Here is a 17,194-nt window from a genome sequence, read left to right as displayed (position 1 = left end):
ACTGGAACTAGAGGCGACATGAGCTTTTATTCATGCAGTGAGTTGTTGTGATCTGGGGTGCATTGCTTGAAAGGTTAATGAAAGCAGAGTCAATAGAAACTTTCAAAATTGAATTGGATAAATATTAGAAGGGAAAATATTTACAGGGCTATGGGGAAAGAGCCAGGAAGTGGGATTAATTAAATAGCCGGCACAGGCGTGATGGGTTGAATGACTTCCTTCTGTGCTGTATGATTCTATCATTCCATGAATCTATGTGGTCATTGGTCAGTGAGTGAGTGGAGATGTACAGTCCTGTATCTGAATAGGTGCTACATTAAGTGACATGTGTCACTGATCAGTGAGTGGAGAGGTGTCGTCCTGTACAGCTGCCAAGCCATTCAGGGGTGAAATCAGAAACCATTTTTTAACACATAGGTTAGTAGAAATCTGGAACTCCCTCCAACAAAAGACTCGATTTTAGGACAATTGGCAATTTCAAGACTGAAAGAGATAGATTTTTGTTAGGTAAGGTTGTGAAGGCATATGGAGCAAAGGTGGGTAAATGGAGTTGAAACAAATCAGCCATGATCTAATTGAACGGGGGAGCAAACCCGAGGGGCTGAATGGCCTCCTTCTGTTCCTGTAAGAGAGAGTTGTTTGCAGGGGTGGACAAAGATGGAAATGGGGTTGGAAGGGGGTTATGGGTGATACAATGAATTGGTCAGAGATGGCCTTGTCAGTGATTGAGATCATGGAAGTAGTGAGGCCAGGAGAGATGGCAAACTAGCGGGGGTGGCCGTGATGGGTAGGAGTGTTTAAGGGCCAACAGGAGGGCAGTAAAATCAGAGGAGAAAGGATAAGGGGAGTTGAGATGGAGATTGAAATGACCGAGGATGAGGAGTCATTGAGTGCAGAGACTGAAGGAGGAAAGCAGGGAGGATGTGTGGGTGAGAAACCTGGGGTGGTGGGCAACAGAGAACAAGAGTTTTAAAGGGGAGAAGAGCGGAACAAATGTCTCAACTTCCACATGACGTCATTAAGCAGCTTCAATCCCTGACACACAAACATCCCAATTTGGGGACAATTCTGCTCGAAATGTCTGTCCTACACTCCCATTTCCACATCTTTTGTCACAAGTACTTTGAGAGTCTGTGGTGTGGTGGGTTCTTTATTAGGAACAAACAGCTGCTCAATCCAATATTGGCTGCCAAGTGTTGGGAATGTTGCCTTGTCCGTATGGTCTGTATCTCAGGTCTGGGCTTAACCCCCACCATCCACCTTAAACTGCCACAAAGAGCTGGCAGGGCTTATATGGCACATGACCCAGTGCCACATCACAACTGAGGGGTTCTGTAACTCACAATGGAAACCATGACAACACAGAAACCACAGGGGCAGACAAAATACAGCAAAGTGGCACAAACGGTGCATTTGTGCGTGAGAGAGCAACAAGAGCAGAGCGTAAAGACAAATGCGTTCATCAAATCCATCCCAATCTTGGAAGATCACCGGAGAGCTGACTGGAAACACTGTGCAAAGAAACAGTGTTAATTATTGGAGAGAAAGAAGCCAGAGAGGAAAGAGTCATCCAACCAGAGATCTGATTTCAGACCATCAGTGAGTGAACAAAGACAGTCTTTCATTGATCATAAAAATTCTCTCATTAAAGTGTTTATTCAGGTTGAAGAGTAGTAGAATACAGAGTAAAGACCTGGATGGAGCTGCTGAGAGTGCATCAGACAGCTTAGTGAGAGGGCAGTAATAATCGCTAATACCGAAGGGAGCAATTCTAAACTTCCAGTGGGCTGTGAAAAGACTGCTAAAATGTACCTCAACGTGGAATCATTCTCAGCTGTCCTCGTGAAGATGATTGCTGAGGAAGAGGAAAGTTGTGAGCAGGAAATATCCAACACTCTCCAGACAATGGGGCGTCAGCACCCGGAAATAGTGCGAATGAGCTGCCATGACTATCTGTGCCACCACACCATGTGGACAGCTGCACGGGAGTTGTAGTATTGTAGAGCATGTGGTGATTATCAAGGACACCCTTGATCAAACTAGCCCAGCATTCGCTGCACTGTGGATGACGATGTTAACAGGAGCACAAGTTGACTGCCAGGTTACCATGAGCTTCAGGTTTATTAATGAATCATAGAAAGCTACAGCCATTTGGCCGTGCCCGCTGACAAAGAGCTATCCACCCTAATCCCACTTTCCAGCACTTGGTCCGTAGCCTTGTAGGTTACAGCACTTCAAGTGCATATCCAAGTACTTTTTAAATGTGATGAGGGTTTCTGCCTCTACCACCCTTTCAGGCAGTGAGTTCGACCCCCACCACCCTCTGGGTGAAAAGAAATTCTCTTCAAATCCCCTTTAAGCCTCCTACCAGTTACTTTAAATCTATTTCCCCTGGTTATTGACCCTTCTGCTAAGGGAAATAGGTCCTTCCTATCCACTCTATCTGGGTCCCTCATAACTTTATACACCTCCATTAGGTCTCCCCTCAGCCTCCTCTGTTCCAAAGTAAACAACCCCAGCCTATCCAATCTTTCCTCATAGCTAAAATTCCCCAGCCCAGGCAACATCCTCGTAAATCTCCTCTGCACCCTCTCTAGTGCAATCACATTCTTCCTGTAATGTGGTGACCGGAACTGCACGCAGTATTCTAGCTGCGGCCTAACTAGTGTTTTATACAGTTGAAGCATAACCCCCCTGCTCTTGTATTCTATGCCTTGGCTAATAAAGGCAAGTATCACGTATGCCTTCTTAACCACCTTATCTACCTGTCCTGCTACCTTCAGGGATCTGTGGACATGCACTCCAAGGTCCCTCTGATCCTCTGCACTTCTCAGTGTCCTACCATTCATTGTGTATTCCCTTGCCTTGTTAGCCCTCCCCAAATGCATTAGCTCACACTTCTCTGGATTGAATTCCATTTGCCACTGTTCTGCCCACCCGACCAGTCCATTGATATCTTCCTGCAGTCTACAGCTTTCTTTTTCATTGTCAATCACACGGCCAATTTTTGTATCATCTGCAAACTTCTTAATCATACTTCCTACATCAAGTCCAAATCATTGATATATACCACAAAACGCAAAGGACCCAGTACGGAGCCCTGCGGAACCCCACTGGAGCCAGCCTTCCAGTCACAAAAACACCCTTCGACCATTAACCTTTGTTTCCTGCCTCTGAGCCAATTTTGGATCCAACTTGCCACTTTGCCTTGGATCCCATGGGCTTTTACTTTCATGACCTGTCTGCCATGTGGGACCTTATCAAAAGCCTTACTAAAATCCATATAGAATACATCAAATGCACTACCTTCATCAACCCTCCTTGTTACCTCCTCAAAAAATTCAATCAAGTTAGTCAGACACGACCTTCCCTTAACAAATCCACGCTGACTGTCCCTGATTAATCTGTGTCTTTCTAAATGAAGATTTATTCTGTCCCTCAGAATTTTTTCCAATAATTTTCCCACCACCGAAGTTAGGCTGACTGACCTGTAATTACTTGGTCTATCCCTTTCTCCCTTTTTAAACAACGGTACCACGTTAGCAGTCCTCTGGCACCACACCTGTAGCCAGAGAGGATTGGAAAATGATGGTCAGAGCCTCTGCTATTTCCTCTCTTACTTCTCTTAACAGTCTGGGATACATTTCATCTGGGCCTGTGGATTTATCCACTTTCAAAGATGCTAAAGCCCTTATTACTTCCTCTTTCACTATATTTATTTCATCTAATATTTCACACTCCTCCTCCCTGATTGCAATGTCTGCATCTTCCCTTCCATTATGGAGGGATAGGGTTGAATGGAAGAGTTAGTGTACTGGAGGGATAGGGTTGAATGGAAGGGTTCGTGTACTGGAGGGATAGGGTTGAATGGAAGGGTTCGTGTACTGGAGGGATAGGGTTGAATGGAAGGGTTCGTGTACTGGAGGGATAGGGTTGAATGGAAGGGTTAGTGTACTGGAGGGATAGGGTTGAATGTAAGAGTTAGTGTACTGGAGGGATAGGGTTGAATGGAAGGGTTAGTGTACTGGAGGGATAGGGTTGAATGTAAGAGTTAGTGTACTGGAGGGATAGGGTTGAATGGAAGGGTTCGTGTACTGGAGGGATAGGGTTGAATGGAAGGGTTAGTGTACTGGAGGGATAGGGTTGAATGTAAGAGTTAGTGTACTGGAGGGATAGGGTTGAATGTAAGAGTTAGTGTACTGGAGGGATAGGGTTGAATGTAAGAGTTAGTGTACTGGAGGGATAGGGTTGAATGTAAGAGTTAGTGTACTGGAGGGATAGGGTTGAATGGAAGGGTTCGTGTACTGGAGGGATAGGGTTGAATGGAAGGGTTAGTGTACTGGAGGGATAGGGTTGAATGGAAGAGTTAGTGTACTGGAGGGATAGGGTTGAATGGAAGGGTTAGTGTACTGGAGGGATAGGGTTGAATGGAAGGGTTCGTGTACTGGAGGGATAGGGTTGAATGGAAGGGTTAGTGTACTGGAGGGATAGGGTTGAATGTAAGAGTTAGTGTACTGGAGGGATAGGGTTGAATGGAAGGGTTCGTGTACTGGAGGGATAGGGTTGAATGGAAGGGTTCGTGTACTGGAGGGATAGGGTTGAATGGAAGGGTTCGTGTACTGGAGGGATAGGGTTGAATGGAAGGGTTCGTGTACTGGAGGGATAGGGTTGAATGGAAGGGTTCGTGTACTGGAGGGATAGGGTTGAATGGAAGGGTTCGTGTACTGGAGGGATAGGGTTGAATGTAAGAGTTAGTGTACTGGAGGGATAGGGTTGAATGGAAGGGTTCGTGTACTGGAGGGATAGGGTTGAATGGAAGGGTTCGTGTACTGGAGGGATAGGGTTGAATGGAAGGGTTCGTGTACTGGAGGGATAGGGTTGAATGTAAGAGTTAGTGTACTGGAGGGATAGGGTTGAATGGAAGGGTTCGTGTACTGGAGGGATAGGGTTGAATGTAAGAGTTAGTGTACTGGAGGGATAGGGTTGAATGGAAGGGTTAGTGTAATGCGAGGATGAACAAATATGAGATGATCAGAGACAGCCAACATGGCTTTATTAAGAGCAAGTCATGTCTGACTAATCTAGTTGAATTTGTTGAGATAATTAGTAAGGTAGATAAGAGAATGTCGATAATGGAACACACAAGAGATTATTAGCAAAAATGAGAGGGCACGGAATTGGAGGCAACCTTGTGACTTTGGTTGGAAATTGATTGGGAAGTAGGAGACAGAGTGGGGATAAAGGGTAAGTAATCCGAGTGGCAGGATGTGACAAGTGGTGTTCCCCAGGGATCTGTTCTGGGGCCTCAACTTTTCACTATATTTATTAATGACTTTGATGATGGAATAGAGAGGTGAGTATCCAAGTTTGCTGATGACATTAAGTTAGGGGGGGACAGTAAGTAATGCAGATGGGAGCAGGAAGTTGCAAAGGGACAAAGACAGATCAAGTGAGTGGGCAAAACTATGGCAAATCGAGTTCAATGTGGGCAAGTGTGAGGTCATCCACAAGGACCCAAGAAAGATAAATCGGAGTATTTTCTAAATGGTGAGAAACTTGAAACTGTGGAGGAGCAAAAAGATTTGCGAGTCCATGTACACAAATCATTGAAAGCTAGAAACCCGGCACAAAAGCAATCAAAAAGGCTAACTGAATTTTGGCCTTTATCTCAAGGGTACTGGAATATAAAAGGGTGGAAGTTATGCTACAGTTATATAGAATCTTGGTCAGACCCCATCTGGAGCACTGCATTCAGTTTAGGCACCACATCGCAGGGAGGATATATTGGCCTTGGAGGGTTTGCAATGCAGATTCACCAGAAGGATACCAGAGTGTAGAAGATTATATAACAGGGACAGGTTGCATAAAATTGGTTTGTATTCACTTTTTTTTTTTTTTTTAAATTGAGGGGTGATCTGCTCGAGGTGTTTAAAATGTTTGATAGGGTAGATACGGAGAAACCACTTCCTCTGGTGGGGGTATCAAGAACAGGGGGACATGATATAATTAGAGCCAGACCATTCAGGAGCGAAATCAGGAAGCACGTTTTCACACAAAAGGTAATCTGGCAATCTGGAACTCTCCCCAATAGGTTGTGGATGCGGAGACATTTGGAGCTTTCAAGACTGAGATGGATAAATTTTTGTTAGGTAAGGGTATCAAGGAATATGGAGGAAAAACGGGTAAATGGAGTTGAGGTGCAGATCAGCCATCATCTAATTGAATGGTGGAGCAGGCTCGAAGGGCTGAATGGCCTACTCCTGTTTACAATATTCCTGTGAGCTTCGATGTGAGAGTCGGTGTACCAGAGGGAGTGGCTTCAATGGGAGAGTCGGGTCGAGGGCTCGGTCTGGGTCACGGCGAGGGCTCGGTCTGGGTCACGGCGAGGGCTCGGTCTGGGTCAGGGTCACGGCGAGGGCTCGGTCTGGGTCACGGCGAGGGCTCGGTCTGGGTCACGGCGAGGGCTCGGTCTGGGTCACGGCGAGGGCTCGGTCTGTGGTATTCAGAGTGTTACAGGGAGGGGTGTGGTATTCGGAGTGCTACAGTGAGGGGTGTGGTATTCGGAGTATTACAGTGAGGGGTAGGTATTTTAGTACTGAAAATTGAACTGCACTCACCACTTCAGAGTCAGCATCAAACACTCCCAGATCTGGTACAGCACAGGTTAGATACAGGATAAAGTTCTCTCCAATCTGTTCCAACCACAGAAGTCAGCCCTCTACTACACAGAATTTACATTTTCCATCACCCACGTCAGCACCCCTGTGGCCTCTCAGACTGAGATTTCCTATTACGTGATGAATAAGTACAGAATTGTGCACTGTGCTCACATCCAAGCAGTTTTTGGACAGTCTCAATTCACTTGGATTGCACTAAGAGTGCCCAAACGAGTCTCACATAACCTGGTCTGGTTTTGAATACGAATGATAGCCCAATTTCTAATGCGCTGTGCCAACTTTTCTTCTTACGTTTCTTAGACTTTAATTGAAAGATGTTTTCTGCACAGATTTGCCAAATTCTCAGCCGATCAGATTGAAGGATTCTGAGCATCTGTAACCTAACACGAAACATAAAGGTGGGGTGGGGGAATGGTGAATGAAGAGATGAGGCCTTCTGTTTTACTGCAGCAACATGAAACAACTGATCAGAAAAGACTCAACACCAGGCAGATTATCAAAAAGTGATGAGGAGTGTAGGAGCAATCTAGATTTTAATCAGGTGACCAACATGATGTTTTTAATCTATTATTGTACTTATTTTATCTTCCCTTTAAGTTTACTGGTGTTATATGCAATTCATCCAATGAGGTTCAGTAACCGGGAATTGGAAAGTATGGAAGAATTCTCATCCTTGTGTTCAAATCCCTCCATGGCCTCGCCCCTCCATATCACTGTAACCTCCTCCAGCCCTACAACTCTCCGAGATCTCTGCGCTCCTCCAATTCTGGCCTCTTACGCATCCCCGATTTTCATCGCCCCTCCATTGGCGGCCGTGCCTTCAGCTGTCTTAAAGGGAATTCCCTCCCTAAACCTCTTCACCTCTCTTTCCTTCTTTAAGACGCTCCTTAAAACCTACCTCTTTGACCAAGTTTTTGTCACCTGTCCTAATATCTTTTTAATGTGCCTCGGTGTCAACATTTTTGTTTGATAACCGCTCCTGTGAAGTGCCTTGGGGCATTTTATTATGTTAAAGGCGCTATATAAATGCAAGTTGTTGTTGAACAATCCAAGTAACTCGCCCTTTGGCCTCTCATTCCCTCTGGAGGATCAACTAGAACCCTACTCCCCAGCAATGCCACCGAAATTGGGAACTTTCCAAGCGGGGTTTTTTGATACGAATATCTGTCCCAGTAATCTACAGCAAGTGGTATAAACACATGGCACGCCTTGTCAAGGCTGCTATTAACTTTTTAAAATTATGAATATCCTACATGTGTTCTTTTTTAATTTGATCTCTTGATATGAACATTTACTGTCCTTTTCTAGTTGCTCTGACAACTGAGTGGCTTAAGAGTCAACCACATAGTGTGGGACTGGAGTCACGTGTAGGCCAGACCAGGAAGGAGTGGCAAGTTCCCTTCCCTAAAGAACATTTGTGAACCAGTTGGGTTTTTTAAATAATCTGGCAGCATTTATGGTCATTTTTCTGGTGCCATCCCACAAATGATCAGATTTATTGATTTCAATTTCACAACTTGCGGTGGTGGGATTTGAACTCCTGATCTCTGGGTTTCGAGTCAAGTCCCATGACTACACTACCATAGCCCAAAGGCAGCACTATATGCTGAGTTCCTGATTCCACTTGCAGCAGTCACACACCTTACAGCTGGTGCAGGGAGGCATACGTATTGGCCCAAGAGTAGGTCCCCACCTAGGACTTTCAAGCCCAGATAGAAAGACTTGCATTTATCGTGTCTTTCATGTCCTCAGGATGTCCCAACACACTTTACAGCCAATTAAGTACTTTTGAAGAGTAGTCACTGTTCTTTTGTAGGCAAACACGGCAGCCAACTTGTGCACAGCAAGGTCTGACAAACCGCAATGACATAAATGACCAGGTGCCCTGTTTTTGGTGTTGGTTGAGGGATAAATGTTGTCCAGGACACCAGGAGAATGCTCCTGTTTTTCTTCCAATTGTATTTCACAGAAACAGGCCATTCGGCCTAATAGGTCCATGCCGGTGTTTATGCTCCACACAAGCCTCCTCCCATCTAACTTCATCAACATATCCTTCTATTCTTTTCTCCTTCATTTGTTTATCTAGCTTCCCCTTAAATGCACCTATGCTATTCGACTCAACTACTCATTGTGGTAGTGAGTTCCACATTCTCACCACTCTCCGGGTAAAGAAGTTTCCTCTGAATTCCCTACTGGATTTATTAGTGACTAGCTTGTATTTATGGCCCCTAGTTTTGGTCTCCCCACAAAAAGAAACATCTTCTCTACGTCTACCCTATGAAACACCTGCATAATCTTAAAGACCTTTATCAGGTCACCTCCCAACCTCCAGTCTACTCTTTCCAAGAGAAAAGAGCCCCAGCCCATTCAATCTTTCCTGATAGGTATAACCTCCCAGTTCTGGCATTCTAGTAAATCTTTTTTTGCATGTTCTCCAGGGCCTCGATATCCTTTTTATAATATGGAGACTAGAACTGTTCACAGTACTTCAAGTGTGGTGTAACCAAGGTTTGATACAAGTTCAACATAACTTCTCCGCTTTTCAATTCTATCCCTCTAAAAATGAACCCCAGTGCTTTGTTTGCTTTTTTATGCAGATTCTTTCAGATGAGACATTAAACCCAAGGCCCGGTTTGTCTGTTCAGGTGGCTGTATAATATTCCAAGGCACTTGGAAAATAATTGTCTAAATGTTAGAGGAGCAGAGGGATCTGGGGGTACAGATACACAAGTCACTAAAAGTAGTGGCACAGGTTAGTTAATAAGGCCATAAAAAAGCAAACCAAAATTGAGACAGCGATAGATTTTTAATTAAATAAAGGTATCAATAGATATGGATCAAAGGCGGGTAAATGGAGTTGAGGTGCAGATTAGCCATGATCTAATTGAATATCGGGTGCAGACCCGAGGGGCTGAATGGCATCCTCCTGTTCCTATGCTCCTATGTTACTACACTGTTCACCCAATTTACTTCTTTAAATCAGCCTGTGACCATCATGTTGATACCTGCACAATGGCAGTCAACACAGGTTTTTTTTGTCAGAGCTTTGGATAATAATCTCACCAACACCAAGAGAGTGTGAGCATGCACATGGTTTTTACCCATCTCATAGAACTGCTGTGTGTTGCTCGATGGTTCCAGCTCTGCAGCTAGCTGTGTGGAGTCCTGGCCGGATGTGTTCACCGGTACTTCACTCTGACTCCCTGTTAGTGTGGAGCAGCACAAAATGAGGCTACGAGAAACAAAACTTTAGGACTGAAAAACTAAATGGACAAAAGTTTTTTTTTAAATCATGTTTATATTCTCCAACTCCACACCACAAGGCTGGGAAAGGATCCACGGTCATGTTTGCACCAATCTCATTCCACAATCAGCAAGATAATCGAAGCTGACTCTCCATTCCGGTACTCCCTCTTTGTGTAAAATTGATACAGAATTGCTCAGCATCGCTCCCAAACAAACTGGCTTGAATAAGGAAGTCAACCCGCGGGCACTATGGGTGCGCAAAGAACATTGGTACACTAACATGCTCTGAACATCATTTTCCAATCCTCTCTGGTTACAGGTGTGGTGCCACAGGACTGCTAATGTGTCATTGTTTTAAAAGGGAGAAAGGGATAGACCAAGTAATTACAGGCAGTCAGCCTAACCTCGGTGATGGGAAAATTATTGGAAGAAATTCTGAGGGACAGGATAAATCGTCATTTAGAAAGTCATGGATTAATCAAGGACAGTCAGTGTGGATTTGTTAAAGGAAGGTCGTGTCTGACGAACTTGAATGAATTTTTTTGAGGAGGTAATGAGAAGGGTTGATGAAGGTAATGTGTTTGATGTAGTCTACATGGATTTTAGCAAGGCCTTTGACAAGGTCTCACATGGCAGGTTGATCAAAAAAGTAGAAGCCCATAGTAGTGGCAAATTGGATCCAAAATTGGCTCAGTGGCAGCAAGCAAAGGGTAATGGTTGAAGGGTATGTGTGTGACTGGAAGGTTGTTTCCAGTGAAGTTCCACAGGGCTCAGTACTAGGTCACTTACTTTTTGTGGTATATATCAATGATTTAGACTTCAATGTAGGGGGCATGATTAACAAGTTTGCAGATGATACATAAATTGCCAATGTGGTTGATAGTGAGGAAGAAAGCTGTAGACGGCAGGAAGAGATCAATGGACTGGTCAGGTGAGCAGAAAAGTGGTAAATGGAATTCAATCTGGAGAAGTGTGAGGTAATGCATTTGGGGAGGACTAACAAGGCAAGGGAATACACAATACAGTAAATGGTAGGATACTGAGAAGTGTAGAGGAACAAAGGGACCTTAAGAGTGCATGTCCACAGATCCTTGAAGGTAGCAGGACAGGTAGATAAGGCGGTTAAGAAGGTGAAGTAAGATATTAAAATTGGACATAACAGGGCAAGACAACCAGGATTCAATTGCAACACCAATGTACAAGGTGGAGGTAATGGGTTAATTCATACTCTGAGTTAAACGATATAGAGGTCTGTATATTGCATTTACCCAGCTAAGTTTTAAAAACATGATTAGGTGACTTAAACTGCAGAGCAACTCGTGGAAAGATTAGAGAGGATGTCTGGTCAGCCAGGTGAGGCGGCACATATATACAAGATAACACAGGAAGAAGTCATTTGTTATAAATTACAACAGGGTTGCACTCCTCAAAGTATGGTGGGACTAATTAGGACGTGCTTGCTTTGCAGGAGTAACCTGAGATGAGGCCAAAATCTGTGCTTTGCACGCCTTAACGAGGACTGTTATCTTAAGGAAACATGTAACGAGCAACACCACCTGGCTACGGGCAATTAGATGGTTGTAAAGCAATTAAAATGAGGCCCATAGTCACAGGACGTGATGGGACCAATTGATAACTGGAATGTGGGATTTGGGGGCGGCAGGAAGAAGAAATGTCACGGTTTTATAATTGCAATTTAGCTATAACTCTGTATAGGCTGATAAGCTTACCCCCGCCCCTAGGGCAGGGCCTTAATTTTTGTATAACTGTGTGGACTTTGAGAGGCTCGTTGGAGTTTTGGTCTTGCGTAGGGATGCAAGAGTTCTCCCCAGGCCTGAATAAACCGTTTTGACTTCAATTATTGGGTCTGTCTTTCTTGCAACAAGCCAGTGACGTCGACCTTGTATATCACTTGGTCCGCACTTTGGGGGCTTACATCAAAGGCATACAGGATACTTGCCTTTATTAGCCGAGGCATAGGATATAAGAGCACAGAGGTTATGCTAGAACTGTATAAAACACTAGTTAGGCCACAGCTAGAATACTGCGTGCAGTTCTGGTCACCACATTACAGGAAAGATGTGATTGCACTAGACAGGGTACAGAGGAGACTTGTGAGGATGTTGCCAAGACTGGAGAATTTTAGCTATGAGGAAAGATTAGATAGGCTGGGTTGCTTTCTTTGGAACAGAGGAGGCTGAGGGGAGACTTAATTGGGATGAATAAAATTATGAGGTGCCTACTTCCCTTAGCAGCAAGGTTAATAACCAGGGGGCATAGATTTAAAGTAATTGGTAGAAGGATTAAAGGGGAGTTGAGAAGAACTTTTTTCACCCAGAGGGTGAAAGGGTTGTAGAGGCAGAAACCCTCATCACATTTAAAAAGTACTTGGATATGCACTTGAAATGCTGTAACCTACAGGGCTACGGACCAAGTTCTGGAAAGTGGGATTAGGCCGAATAGCCGCTTCCTGTGCTGTAAATTTCTATGATTTTATGATTCAAAGTGCAGTACAATGAGGCCGGTGTGGAGAATAAACAGCAGCATGGACCTGTTGGGCTAAATGGCCTGTTGCTGTTCTGTAAATACTGGTAATGCTACGTAATCCCTCAAAATACTTCTTGATACATCAACATTGCTAAGTCTTCCATAATACTGACTGATTATCCCCAAGACAATACAACCTTATTGCTGTGTGACAGAATCACTACTTCCCCACAACCCTATTGCCATATGACAGAAAGCCCGTTTGACAAAGCTGACCTATTATTGGGTGACTGACTGACACATGTTTGACTGTTCCATTACAATGCCAACTCAATGCAGCATGATACTGTCTGTGTGACTTGCTGGCTTCTTGTCCTCATGACAGTACACCCCAGTGAGTAACTGACGGCCTCACAAGAGTACCGCCTTAATGTACATCACTCAGTGCCTGTCTCCACGACATGACCTAGTACTTACATCACTGCTTAACAGATCCAGATAGACAAGAAACCTCAGGCAGTGAAAACAGAATCTTCTGCTCCACATACATCAGGTTCTGAATCTCAGAAGCCACATCTCTGGGAGGCAAAATGACTCTGCTCCATAATTTGACATTGCAAAAAGCCACATAAATATAATTTATTGGAACCATTTCTCATACTTGTGGATAATGTACAAGAACATTGAAACTGAGGGCACTACTTACAGAAGTTGTCAAACTCTGCCCCGGTGGCTCAATGGGTAAAGGCACTACCCGATGTAGTACTGAGCCATACAGACCAGGTTTGATCCCAGTCTAAGCTGAGTTAGCTGACCTCGACTGTAGCAGCAGCAGGTAGGACTCTACAACTGGCCTCAGCACTCTTTGTCTGAAGAGGAAATCATCCAGGGTTTCCACTCTTGATCATTATCCAATAACCCTTAGCGGAAAGGGGACACAATCTGGACATTAAGCGAGGAGAGGATCAGGCTTAACTAGGATGCCCTCACAGCTGAATAACCTGCTGACACGCACTTTCCAAGTTCAACTGGGTGAGGTACTCCTAATGTGCTGGGGTCAGTGCAAGAACTGGAGGGGGGGGAAAAAAACCAGAATTGAAGTTGCCAAAGACAGAACGCTTTGATACTAGACTTGTGGTTAGAGTTGGATGACTCGATGGTGCTTACCAGCTCAGGTTATAAATGTTCACAATGGACAGTTTTTACCCTGCACAGTCCTTTGGGCTCTCCAGGAGAAAGCCTGACCCACTTCCAAGCAGCAAGTCGCCGTATGTCCTCTGTGTGTGTGTTTTATCTGCTTTGGGTAAACAATGACTTTCTACCATGGAAGGCAATTACTGGGGAGATTCCTGGGGTTACCCAGGCATCTGGTCTCGGAACACTGCCCAGAAGCACTGCGACAAACAGGTAGATTGAGAAAAACATCACAGGAGTACTTAACCAGAAATTAGTTACAGTAGAGCCCCGTCACTGTATTCTGGCCCTGTACACAGAGCCCGGTCACTGCGCATCGTCCCTGTAAACTGAGCCCTGTCACTATAAACCGTCCCTGCAAACTGAGCGCTGTACATTCTATTTGCGACTAGTGTTCCTGTATTTAGCCACCTGTGTACTGACCCCACATACAGTGCATGGATACTATCGCTATAAACTAATCTCTCTACACTGCGCACTGTATATTGTCCCCAAATATCATTACTGCTCAAAAGGCAGGATGACTTGTAGACTCCAGAGTCAGAAGCAGCTGCTCAAAGCAAATCTGGTGCTTTTGCGACTTTCCCATGAAGCAGGTCAAAGGGCACACTGGCCTCGATATTAACCAGCCGATGACGGGCGGGAGGAGGGGGGGTGGTTTATACCCTAAAAAATTGGGAACGCATCCCCAACCTGCCCAACTTGTCGTTTTTACAGCAGTGGATTTCGTCCCGTACAATTGTCCCCTCTTGGAGAGGCGGACACTTCATTATCGTATTTAAATCAGCCTTCCACCGTGCAATTGGTAGCCTGATTTAAATTGTTGCCGGCTGGGTTTCCCAGGGCTCAGGAAACCTGGCAGCGAAAGAGCTGCCGGCTCAAGAAGAGAAGTGCCTTTTCCAGCACTCCTTGTGGGCCAGGAGCAGCAGGAGTGCTCTCCCTGGCCCCTCAAGCAAACCTTCAGCCTCCCTTCTGCCGATCGCGGCCTCTCTCTAACCCCTGCCGCAATCGGCAACCTCCCCCACAATCCCCGATGGCCTCCTTCACTCCTCTCCCTCCCCCCCACAACAAACTGACCCACTCCAACTCCCGATCTCAGGCCTGCCCCGCGATCGCAATTGCAGGGGATGACCCAAAGGATCCCTGGCTGTGGCCTCCTGTCGCTAGTTTTCCTGCCTGGCAGCCAGCCAGCCTGTCAATTTGGCCAGTTGCTGAGCAGGAAATGGAAGAAAAAATTATAATGAGGTCCTAAAGTCGGCAGGATCTCCGCATCCCCGGCCTCGCTGGGTTTCCCCCGCGTTCCCTGGAAAGATCAGGGCCACTGAGCTCTTCCGATTCCTCAGCCTCCCTGTCTGAACATTCAGCAAGAGCCAGCTGCAGTGGGGGGGGGGGGAAGGTCACGCCTCAAGAGAAGTGTTGGTGAATAAAATCAGTCTCTCCACTAGGATTGGCCAGCCTCTTGCGCTGCCAAGCAGGTTCAGAGAACTGAGTAAACGTCTTTACTCAGAGGGCAGTGAGAATGTGGAACTTGCTACCACAAGGAGTAGGTGAGTCGAATAGCATAGATGCATTCAAGGGGAAAGGAATAGAAGGATATGGTGATAGGGTGAGATGAAGAAAGGTGGAAGGATCTCGTGTGGAGCATAAACACTGGCATAGAGCTGTTGGGCCGAATGGCCTGTTTCTGTGCTGTAAATACTGTGTAATTCTATGTAGTGTGACGGACAATAAGCCAGCAGAGCAGCTGCTGCTTTTTCCAGGAGAAACGAACAGAATACATTAGTCTCCTGAGTTTCCCCTTGGTTCCCTGGCATTATCCTTGTAGCATACTGAAGATGTGAATGAGGCAGAATTTGGGATTACTGCTCATGGACAGGGTAGAATTTGAACATTTTTGTGGGGGGGTGTGGAGTGGGAATACGTTTGATCAAAAATTAGATTAATCTTGTTTGAAGTGGAATCAGAATTGTTGCACTGCTCTGGTACTGCCGACATTACATTGTGGCTGCATGGCCCTTCCAGTCGCTTACCTGCGGCAGGTCCAGGTTCTTCATCTTCATCCAATAGCACTAACCTGAAAAAAAATGAAACTGCATCACTTGGAGAAACCTTCTCATCATCCTACCAGCTTATATCATTAGTCCACTTATCCTCCAACACCTGTACCAATAAAATCAGAGTTCAGGAAGCTAACTTAAGGTGTAAAAATGTTATGGAGATTCATAGAAAAATCGGGAATACTAGACATCAAATATACTGATGATGAAGCACCCCTGCCAGAACTAAACTCTATTTCTCTATATGCCTTTCAAACACCTTCTCTTTCTAGAGCCTAATAATCATTGTTAGCAGTATTAGCGGATGATGCTAAACAGGTTGAACGATCAAATAGTGGACAAAGAAATTCCATCACCTCCTCTAATCAGCAAGTCATTTCTAGGCTTATTTACGAGTTATTTCAGTCCCTCTTCTTTTGTCTGTGTTTCCTCATCGGTCTCCTCTCTTTGCATGCCTCACACACTTTTGTGTTTCTTTCTGTGCATCTCTCTTTCACACTGTATCTCATTCTCTTTATCTGTCTGTCTTTCTCTCTAGATGCTAGTCTCTTTATTTCCACGTCTTGCTTGCTCTACTTTTCCCCTCACCCATCATGGAGACCTGGAATCAGAGATTGGAGCTCTAAGTCTGATAGCCCCAGAAATAATCTTGTATCTCTCTGGGAGTGACAGTGAATTGGACAGTGAATTTCCTGTGTTATTTCTATGGTTGCATCTTCACGTCTCTCTCTCTCCTTCTGCACTGATTCTCTTCCTCCCTCCTTCCTTGCTAGCCAGGTTCACAGAATAGTTTCCCCCACTCTTCCTTCACTCTGTTCTCTCTTCTTTCACTTGTTTTTCCCTACTTTTGCTTTCAGTTTTGACTTCTAGTTCTCTCTCCTTCACTTCTATATTGTGCTCTTGTTCCTTGACCTTTTTTTCTTGCATCTTTCTCTAGTTTTTCTCATATGAACATAAGAAGTAGGAGCAGGAGTAGGCCATACGGCCCCTCGGGCCTGCTCCGCCATTCAATAGGATCATGGCTGATCCGAACTTAGACTCACATCCACTTCCCTGCCCTCTCCCCGTAACCCCTTATTCCCTTATCAGCCAGAAAACTGTCTATCTCCGTTTTAAATGTATTTAATGTCGCAGCTTCCACAAATCTGAGGTAGCAAATTCCATAGATTTACTACCCTCTGAGAGAAGAAGTTTCTCCTCATCTCAGTTTTGAAAGGGCAGCCCCTTATTCTAAGATTATGCCCCCTAGTTCTAGTCTCACCCATCAGTGGAAACATCCTCACCACATCCACCCGATCAAGCCCCCTCACAATCTTATATGTTTCGATAAGATCGCCTCTCCTTCTTCTGAATTCCAATGAGTAGAGGCCCAACCTACTCAACCTTTCCTCATAAGTCAACCCCCTCATCTTTGGAATCAACTGAGTGAACCGTCTCTGAACTGCCTCGAGAGCAAATATATCTTTTCTTAAATATGGAAACCAAAACTGTACACAGTATTCCAGGTGTGGCCTCACCAGTACCCTGTATAAC

The 17,194-nt window shown here is 45.0% G+C and overlaps 1 protein-coding gene and 1 long non-coding RNA gene across 6 annotated transcripts in view; one reads left to right on the top strand and one right to left on the bottom strand.

Annotated features, from left to right (window-relative positions):
* The window catches only part of LOC147119946 (islet cell autoantigen 1-like protein), a 179,320-nt gene that overhangs the window by 44,723 nt on the left and 117,403 nt on the right, over positions 1–17,194 (bottom strand). For 4 of the 5 annotated variants that reach the window (XM_085985392.1, XM_085985393.1, XM_085985391.1 and 1 more), the window contains 2 exons: positions 15,635–15,678; positions 9,779–9,880 (listed from right to left, as the gene is read on the bottom strand). In XM_085985392.1, the coding sequence (XP_085841518.1) occupies positions 9,779–9,880; positions 15,635–15,678 (146 nt within the window). The remainder of the gene's footprint in view (positions 1–9,778; positions 9,881–15,634; positions 15,679–17,194) is intronic. The other variant, XM_085985394.1, reaches the window with a different exon arrangement.
* LOC147119947 (uncharacterized) lies at positions 1,387–11,799 on the top strand. Its single transcript, XR_015078104.1, has 3 exons — positions 1,387–1,599; positions 7,007–7,218; positions 11,392–11,799. It is a non-coding gene; the product is annotated as an uncharacterized LOC147119947 (long non-coding RNA).

The sequence above is a fragment of the Somniosus microcephalus genome, chromosome 4 (assembly GCF_052327205.1).
Source record: "Somniosus microcephalus isolate GS21.2 chromosome 4, FLI_Smic_1.0, whole genome shotgun sequence".
In the NCBI taxonomy this organism is placed as follows: Eukaryota; Metazoa; Chordata; class Chondrichthyes; order Squaliformes; family Somniosidae; genus Somniosus; species Somniosus microcephalus.
The sequence above is the reverse complement of the archived record's forward strand: the minus strand, read 5'-3'. Positions and strand labels throughout refer to the sequence as shown.